General features: G+C 34.0%; 1 protein-coding gene across 1 annotated transcript; it reads left to right on the top strand.

Moving 5' to 3' along the window:
- The first annotated feature begins 759 nt into the window (after positions 1-759).
- LOC101256421 (polyadenylate-binding protein-interacting protein 9) lies at positions 760-8,983 on the top strand. Its single transcript, XM_004248179.5, has 10 exons — positions 760-1,508; positions 2,625-2,735; positions 2,829-2,873; positions 4,129-4,201; positions 4,558-4,670; positions 4,815-4,874; positions 5,419-5,466; positions 5,550-5,618; positions 7,526-7,587; positions 8,615-8,983. Exons 1-10 carry the CDS (start codon positions 1,212-1,214, stop codon positions 8,670-8,672), a joined length of 936 nt encoding a protein of 311 aa, XP_004248227.1. The 5' UTR covers positions 760-1,211; the 3' UTR covers positions 8,673-8,983.
- The last annotated feature ends 835 nt before the right edge of the window (positions 8,984-9,818 follow it).

The raw sequence follows: 9,818 nt of genomic DNA, 5'->3' as shown, positions 1-9,818 counted from the left end.
GAGGAATACATGGGAATTTTAGTTGTCAATTTCTAATGACATAATACAAAAATGATAATTAAATATTCAATTTTAAAAAATATAAATTTCAATATCTTAAATTGATTAGAGTTGACTCCTTAAATATTTTAACTCTGAAAATACATATTTATAATATATAATCTTTAAAGTGTCTAAATATCCACTGAAGTAAAAATGTCTAAATAATCACAAATGAAATTTGAGTTATTCAACTTTTCGTTTATGTATGTATTCTAATCGACGACTATTATCGACTCATGTGTTTGATATCATGATTTTTTTTTAAAAAAAGCAAAGAATTAAATGATTTTATATTCATTTATAAAATTATTTTTCATTTTATATTCTTTAAAAGAAAAAAATATCATTATTTTGTGACATAAATCAATGTAAAGAATATATTAGAATTTTATAGCATACAAATGCTTGTTTCCATGCACCAAAAGGATGTATTTGGTAATTAATGAAGTGAGTTAATATTTTTAGATTTACGAACAATTTAATTTTTTTAATTTAATTCGATTCGATTCATTACGTTTTGGATATCGTTAATATAAAGCTGGTTGAAGTATATATCAATGGTCTCATAAGATGTATCTCTTAAGATAGAGATAATACATGTGTATATGTTATCTTTGTTACATATACATTATATTATCGTGACTAGGTTGATATTGTTATATAGAGTTAATTCGCACGCCACGATTATAAAAAATAAATAAATTGTTTTCTACAATTGCTTCCTTGATATGTGTACCCAATACACATTGCCACAAGAGAGTTGCAATTTGCAATAGGCCAAAGCCCAAAGCCACATGTTGTTTTCTTGATAAACCACACCATCAAAATCCATTACTCAACCATTTGATCAAATTTGTCAAAAACCCCTTCTTGAGCTCTCTCTTTCTGTATCTGTCTTCTCTTTCACTCATCATTTTCTTTTGATTCCCCAAATGGGTCTCAGTCAATAAGCATTTCTTGAACACATTTTGCTCTAAAATAATTCAATTTCAGATTAAAGATTTGAGTTTTTGATCTATACCCGTATTTAATTTTACATATTTCTGTATTGGGGTTGTGTAAAGATTAGATTTTTGCTGTAAAAATCTGATCTTTAACATATTGGAATCAAGAATTCCTCTTATTTTTCTGTTTTCTTGTAAAAATTTGAGTGTTTTTTTTTTGTTTCAATGGCGGCTGGTGCAAAAGGGTGTGATGAAATTGATGTTATTGAGGTTGTTGTGCCAAATGTGAAGTCTGAATCTGTAGTTAATGGTGTTGTTGAAGAGTCTGATGTGGTGTCTAATGGAAAATCGGAGTATGAAATGCAAGATATTGTTGTTCATATGTTGAATAATCTGAAGCTGAATCCAATGGCTAAGGAATTTGTTCCTTCTTCGTATAATCGTGATCAGATAGTTTTTAACAATTTTGTGACAGCTGATAAGATGACTATGGGAGGGGATGGTTTCAGAAATAACAGAAGGGTATTGTTAATATTTTGAGATCTTATTTTCTTGTTTTTGTGTATTTTAAGCTATTTTTGATGACTGAATGATTGTTAGTTGGATGATTAAGTGGAATAATTGCAATTTTGATGTTGCTATAATCTGTTTTCATGACCGAACAATTGTTAATTGGATGATTACTTGGAATAATTGCAAGTTTGATGTTGCTATAGTCTGTTTTAAGGTTTATTTCTCATGACTGAACATGGTTGAAAGTATTCGTGTTGAATTTCATCGAGTTGTGTGCGTATATTAGTTTGTGCTAGTAATAGTTGGTATTGAGGGAAATGTAACTGCTTTTTGTCATGCTTGTTTGAGATATGTTCATATTTTTTTGGTAAGAAGTGTTTTTTTTGGACATTCCATGTATTTTGGTAACTATTGATCCTGTGAGGATTTTAAATGATTACTTTCCACTTTAAGTTGTTGCAACGGTCCAAATGCATTTCGGCATTAATCATTTTTCAAGGGCTTCGGCATTAATCATTTTTCAAGGGCTTCTGATTGAACAGAATTTAGAAACCAGGGCCATTTGTTAAAAACAGAAAATTGGCATTAAGTTAGTTAAATGGGATCAATTCCTTTGGTTTTCTTAGCTGGATTGAGTGTATGAGTACCATCTAAGCACGCGCTAGTTATGCCATTTCATTACATTGGAATCATGTTAGTGGATATCGTGGAATTTGTCGTTTAATGTGCATGTGCTAGCTGTTTGATTTCATTATATTGGTTGTTTTGTGATACTGAACAAAACTATTGCTATATGTGGATGAGATATAAAGGGCTAATTTGTTACTTCACATACGGCAACTCAAAGGCTTTGGTCAGATCATCAAATTTGCTGACATTCAAATGAAAACGTGCATTTTAGCCTAGTGACAGCGATGCTACTAACTACTAGCAGAAAACCACTTACAATTTTACCTACTTGACATTTTTAATTTACTAATGGCATTGTGTAACTCAATTGTTGGTCTTGTTTAATGCCTTAGCGACCAATCTGAATCATGAACAACCATCTCCAGCGATTGCGTTTGTCATGCTTTCTTGTGTGGTGAAGTTCCTTTCTTTTGTCTCACATTTATTTTTTCACAGAGAGGAAACAACTTTAACCAAAGCAGAAGGAGAATGAACAGTAGATCTTTTAGAGCTCAAAGAGAAGATAGCATTAGGCGAACAGTTTATGTTTCCGACCTTGATATCAATGTATGTAATGATCTACGATTGTTGAATTCTGTATGATGTTATATATTAGTATTTATGTAGTTTTTCTTATGTTGCCTTTTACCTTAAATATAGATCACGGAAGAACAGCTTGCTGCGCTATTTAGTGCATATGGACAAGTAAGTCACTACGCCCTTTTGAACATTGATTGAATCATCATATCAGATATTTGAGTTCTTATGTGCATGATTCTTTTTATAACTTGAGAAAGCAAGAAACAAGTAATTACCTTCCGTTTCTGTTAATTTGTATAAAGCTCCACTATCCACGCTAACTTGGATTACCTGTAAAATGACTTGTGGTAGATTACTCCTCTAAGCATAACATAAAGAAAAAGCAGCCAGACGGTTATATTTATATGAATATTTTTTAATTTTAAAATCCTCTGCATTTCTTCCGACTTTTTTGAGAAGCACATGGTTTGTCCTAAAAAATAGACCTCTCCAGTCGGGGAACTCATTAGCTATTTACCTAAATCAGTAGGTCCTTGAGTAGATCCATGTTAGCCCCATAACATTGTTCTCTAAATAGAAAAGTAATACTTGAGCTTTAGTGAGAATTGGTCTCCTCGCTTATCGACTTGAACCCTTGCTTTAGCCCCTTCATTAATTTTACATACTTCTGTGAACTTTATTATTAATTGTTTATTTTTGGAATTTCACCTAAATAGATATATACGTCTTCAGTCCTTTATAAAAATAAGATACATGTCTTCAGTCTCCAGCAATCTCCAGTCCTCATTGGCAGCAAATCATCTCCTTTTAGCAATTTGAATTATGCGCGATTTCACTTTTGTGAAGATGCATTTGACAAAAGGGGACTAGCCCTCATGCTTATCAGTGTTAAGCATACAAGAATAAATCTGTGCTAAGACTTACACTTTTCAAATCATTCCCCCCTATGGTTCACTATAGAGGAACATGGGTTTTTGGTTCCTGTTGTTTCCTAACTTCCATCATCACACTCAAGAGCGTGCAGTTTGGTCTATGGTGGGACCTGCATGCTTGGTTTCTCTGGATGTAGCATTTTTGCCTTAAAAATTGGGATGTACGCCTCATGCTTTGTTCTTTACAGGTGCCTTTAATGAGAATTGACATTTCCATACACCCATTTCAACTATTTACTATTGGAACAGAAGTTTGGTAGGTGCAGAAGGGCATAGGTTTAATGTGTGTGTGTTGGGGCTGCAGCGTGTGGGTAAACGTTATATGAAGTAATGATGTTTATGTTCCGTTTGTCATATTAGTTTTTCCTTTTGCAACTACTTAGTTATAATGTTTCCAAAAGTAGACTGTCTTCATACAACATCTTGTGTGTTACTCTATTAAAGAGTGTAAGAGTTGTTGTTTTCATTTTGGTGGTGCTTATTTGCAGGTCGTGGACTGCCGAGTTTGTGGTGATCCACACTCCCGCCTTCGCTTTGCTTTTGTTGAGTTTGCTGATGAATGTAAGTACTCCCCCTGTCACAATTTTTGTGACACACTCTCTGTTTTAGTCAGTCTCAAAAAGAACTATACATTTCCTTATTTGGCAAAATTTAATGATTCCATCAACATTTTCCCCATATTTGGTCCTACTTATTTGGCAAAAAGTCCACAGAAGGTGTACGCTTCTATTTCAAAATTCATTTATTTTAAGGGTAGGTTTTGAACATTACAAAGTCTTCCTATATTTATTAAATTTTGTGTCCAGTAAAACTGCATTACCTAAGTTGGGACAGAGGGAGTAGTATGTTTTGGCTGAAATTCTTAAGTTCGCTGAACAGTTGAAACTAATAATGTCATTTGAAATCATTATGAACAGATTCTGCAAAAGCGTCGCTTTGTCTTTGTGGAACAATTTTAGGTTTCTCCCAACTCAAGGTTCTACCTTCAAAAACCGCTATTCTACCTGTGAATCCTACATTCCTTCCAAGGGTATGCAAATTTTTGGCATTTCATTGTGCTGTATCTGGAGAATATTACTCAAGTATTTGCTTTTGGTTCTATCTCATCCTTGTGGAGTCGAGGACGACTAATTGCTTTCTTGTCAGCTGACGTGTTGTTTTGATTTATATGCAGTCAGAGGATGAGCGTGAAATGTGTGCTAGGACAGTCTATTGTACAAATATCGATAAGACGGTATAGTGTTTCATGTTTGAAATCTTCTTTAAAAACCCATGTTTTTTTCTTGACGGCATCTTTCTATTGGATATTTTTGTAGCTTGTGCACGCACCACTTGTTGTATTCTCTGGCTTGTGGCCTCAAAAGATTTTGAGTGTTTTGCCTCACTTAAATGTGTATTTTTTTTTCTTGAGAAGGAAGGATTTAATGTGTGTTTTGGTATCGTCATCAAGGCTCTAAGTCATACTTTTTCTAGCCAATGAGCATTTCGTGAAGAGGCTACATTAAACCATTGATGTTTCACATGGCCTTTACTTTTTTTCAATTTTTTTGTCCATATATTTGTGATTCGTGCTTATAAAATTTGTCTTGGACTTAACATATATATTCATATTTTTTCTCCATTTGTGCCTTTTTTCATTAAAGCCCACTCTTTATTTGTGCTTTGCTCTTAAAAGCCCCCACAAACCTTAGAGCTCTTTTTTGCGCTTTTCGCTTTTCATAACACTGCTTGCTGTTTCATTTTATATTTCAGAAATAAATGTACTCTATGATCAACAGGTTTCTCAAGCTGATGTCAAATTCTTTTTTGAGACAAGATGTGGTGTGGTCAGTATGATGTTCAATATCTCTCAATACAATGTGAATCTTGACTTGAGAGGTGAAGCTGAATGATAAGTCTTCCTTTGCAGGTTTCTCGTCTGAGGCTTTTGGGGGATCAAGTGCACTCTACCCGTATCGGTTTTGTTGAATTTGTTATGGTATGTTGTTTCTTCTGAGATGTTAATCTTTTTAGCTTTGTCCCCTCTACACGAACCTTGTCCTTCCGCACCTTTCAGTTCAAGGCAAACCAAGTTGGAAAATAGTAACCTTTATTAACCAAACATTAATTTGAAAATACTCTTTGAGAAAAAGGATTTTTTTTAAAGTCGAAACGGGACCTTAATGAAGCCAATGTCCAATAGAGAATGGACAAGAACATGTGAATATCCCATTTCCAAACCAAGTCTTTTCAATAGCCGAAAAGGCTTGTCCACACCAAGTAGACGTCTCTCTGTCTCCGCCTCTCTCTATCTTGCATTTTTTGGTAACAACTGTGAATATTACCATTGACAACAGTAAAAGCAAACACCTAAAGAGCACCTAATCCCACACTAATTAGGCAATGGGAATTAAAGTCTCAGAAGCATCATCTAATTATGCAGTATTGAATGTAAAAATCGTCTACATCTTAGACACCTTAAGTATATCTATTCTTTCTATAATTTCTACCTTAATCCATGTAAGAACAACCTCGCTATGTACAGTTACTCTTTTGAAGATTGTGCTAAACCTTTCCATAGTATAAACCTGTGTCTAGGTGTGCTAGAGCAGTCCATATAAGTTTAGCGGGGTCCAGTCTTCTTTGTTACCCAAGGAGACACTGCTAGAAATAAAGGTCTTTTCCACCACGAGTCGGTGGGAAATCTGTTCTAGAGAATATGATTTTCACTCATATTTTCCACTGAACCAGTCGCTCACTGGGAAAATGCATGGTGGGAAACAAATTCTCACTGAAATAGTGGGAAGCTTCCTAATTTTTTTTTGACACTAGTAACATTGTATTTCAGTCAGTACCTAGGTAGTACTTAAAAACCATATTTACAAAAAGAAGAAAAAGATTGAAGTCCTTCCAATGCTAAACCAGGAACTAGATGGACCCTAAACCATCTATGATTGACTCAGTCTCATTGGAGTAGACATTTGTACACCAAAAACAGAACAACAGAATACATTTAAGCTTGACTTCCTGCAGGTTGTTATCCCTATTTTCAAAACATCTATCATTTCTTTCTCTTGTATGAAAAATTACTATGTTTTCTTTTCTCACCGATTCAATCAGAATATCTATGGGAATAGCCACTGAACATTTTTCAGTGGGAAAATAGTGACTTTTTAGAAGTGATAGCAATGTAATTACTAGTTATCGAGTAGTTTCCTCCAGCAGAACGTCATTTATTTCCTCCTTTAGCCCATTGAGCTTTTTATAATACCAACTAAAGTCTTGAGGAGCTTGATGTGTCCAAATATCAGAAGCGATATTCTTGTTCTTAGGAAAGCACACCTGCTCCCTAGTTACTAATACAACCTTCCGCTTTCCTTCATGGGTTTCTCGTTATGTCATTTCACCATTAACTTTTAGCGCTTTTAATGTACTTCTTGTTATTTATTAGGTGTCCTTTACCCATGGGGCACAATTTAGGAGAGGAAGCTCTTTGTTATTTGATTTGAGAGGGCTTTTTCAATTATTTTTTGGGTTTTCGGGGAAGTTCGATGAAAGAGATAACTATATAATGCCCAACAGTTCTCCACGAAACAAGATGCAAAACTTCATTACTTGCCAAAAAAGAAAAAAAGAAACAAAACCTCATTATATTCATTTGAACTTCCCCCCTTCTTTTTATTACTTTCCCAATTTTAACACTATTCTCTTATCGAGAATTGTCTTTTTCAAAACTGCTATATAATCTCTTTTTGTTGTAAAATTTTCAATTGTCCTGATAGTTTATATAGGGTGAAAAGGAGAAACAACAAACTGGAAATGAGTCTTGACTGTAATTTCATTTAAGACAATCTCTCTAACGGTGGATCAATCATAGCAATCAAACTCATATTTGAAATTGTGCAGGCTGAGAGTGCAATTTTGGCATTAGATCTTTGTGGTGAGATGTTGGGCACCCAACCTATCAGGTAAGCTTATTTAGAAATTGCGTCCTCTGTTCCGCACTAACTTTTTCCCTTGTGAGCTGTGAATGCATTTTTGTTCTTTTCTTTTAGCATCTTTCTACTATCGGCATTTTTGAATAATTGAAGGCACTAGAATTATGCATTTTTAAGTCCTCCCCTTCAAACCGCAACGTCTTTCTTCTCCCTGTGGAGTTTCATCGTTATTATCTCTGTCCATGCTTTCCCCCTCTCTGTTGTCCGAAATAAAACTACAAATCATGGTTTCGTTTAAAAGGTCTGCACATTGCATGCTTTGGCTAGAGTCTATATCAGATAGGGTGAAACGAGGAAATGTGACTAGCTGCTGGTTCCTGTTTCAGGGTTAATATATATAATCGCAATATCCAACTCTATAGATTAAGTGGTAGTTAGTTAAAGGCGTCTTGATCCTATATGTATCGCATAAAAATTACTATCAAGTGATAGCATCCTTAAGTTGTAATCTATCTTAATACATTTGTGTGTAACTTAATTTGAACAAGATATGACTGAAATATGCAACAAAATCCTATCTCTATTCTAATAATTAGAATCTATGTTGCTCGGACTCTTCAAAAATATTAACGAGCGCGTTTCAGATCCTCCAAAAGTATTATTCTTTTGGAGGATCTGACACGGGTACGGCAACATTTCCATAGAGTCCGTGCAAACAGATTAAAATACAATGTGGCAGGATCTTATATAAACGTAATCGACATGTTAGGTATCTTAAAAAGATTATTGTTTTAGTTCGAAACATGTTGGAGCCTCAATAATACTTTTGTAATCATTTGCTTATAGTATACCAAGTGATAATTACTGTCGAATGTATGAATTGGAGAAAACGCGATAGCGCTGCAGCGCTGATGCTTTTATAGGAAAAGGGTCATATTTGTTGTGTTACCATAATCTGGCTTGTAACTTTGTATTTGAGGTGATTCTTGAAGCGTCTTTGTTTTCTCCCGCGAGGTATTACATGACTTCTAACTTCACAACTTTGCTAATGTTATAGGGTGAGTCCTTCAAAGACACCCGTGAGGCCACGAGTTTCTGGCCCTGCAATGCATTAGGCGATGCTCAGAAACTCAAGTTCTTGAAAGAGAAGAGAACGGCGCTAGCTCTCTTGTAAGACGTTGAGGTCAATGAGAAAAAATGGCGAAACGAATATGTTTCTTTAATGTCCATCTTCTACTTTATCTTCTTGCCAATTCTAATAGTACTTTTCTTTTGGTGCTTCTGGACATGTCTATTGACCTTTGCTTTTGCTAGTGTGTTAATGGTAATGTCCCTACATTTACTACAGTTAGTTCTATATACTGTTTTGAATCTTTTATCGATAATCGAGAAATTTCCGAGGGCCATTGGCTCGAAACTTGGTGAATCGTGGATCGCCCTCTATCCTTTTCTACTTAAATATCAGGTTTTGGTCTTCGGCGGAGTCCGAATATACCCTTTTGAATATCTTTGTTGTTTGGTGGTGTATGTAGCTTTGTGAGCATCCTTATGATATTACGATTATCTCTCTTATTTTGATTTTATTGTAATATCTTTCGTTACACTTATTTAACTCGTTTTTTGATCTGACTCATATTTGACTCGATTCGCTCGTTTGCACTCTTAACTGTGATGTAGATGATTTATTCTAGTGTAAATATTAGTGATTTATTTACCATTTGAATCTGTAACGTATTAGTTATACAGAAATAATTTTACCTATACTTAGACTATAATTAATTTGTCAAAATCTCATTAAATAATGTAAGTACAATTTCAGTCAATGTTCTATTCCAATTTTAGTTAAATTGATGTGAAATGTTTGACCAAAATAACAATCATTAAGTTTGTGCGGTGTGAATGAAAAATTAAAGAGTTATTTTTTCCGAATAGGTATCACGAGAAAGAATAAATTTGAATAACATATATTCACATTTACGTTGCGACTTTTTTATAGAAGGCACAAATAAAAAAGTCACAAATATCTTTTTATATCGTAGAAATTGTGATTTTTTCGATCGAAGCATAATAAGAAACAATAGGACACAAAAAATATATTTGGGGGGGGGGGGGGAATTTATTGGGGTCGCAATGAATTCAGGGAAACTTACGTAAATGTACTATAATAAAATATATTTACCATTTATAATAATAACATTTTTTTTTCATTGGATCACTTTTAATTCATTTGTAACATAAGTTTAATACATATTACAAAAAAC

The sequence above is a fragment of the Solanum lycopersicum genome, chromosome 10, assembly GCF_036512215.1.
Source record: "Solanum lycopersicum chromosome 10, SLM_r2.1".
NCBI lineage: Eukaryota > Viridiplantae > Streptophyta > Magnoliopsida > Solanales > Solanaceae > Solanum > Solanum lycopersicum.
Note: the sequence above shows the minus strand (reverse complement) of the source record. Positions and strands in the feature narration are given on the sequence as shown.

Coding starts and splice junctions, on each gene's coding strand:
- LOC101256421 (XM_004248179.5), top strand. CDS start 1,212: ATGGCGGCTGGTGCAAAAGGGTGTGATGAAATTGATGTTATTGAGGTT. Junction 1,509..2,624: donor GTTTCAGAAATAACAGAAGG/GTATTGTTAATA, acceptor ATTTTTTCACAG/AGAGGAAACAACTTTAACCA. Junction 2,874..4,128: donor TATTTAGTGCATATGGACAA/GTAAGTCACTAC, acceptor GCTTATTTGCAG/GTCGTGGACTGCCGAGTTTG.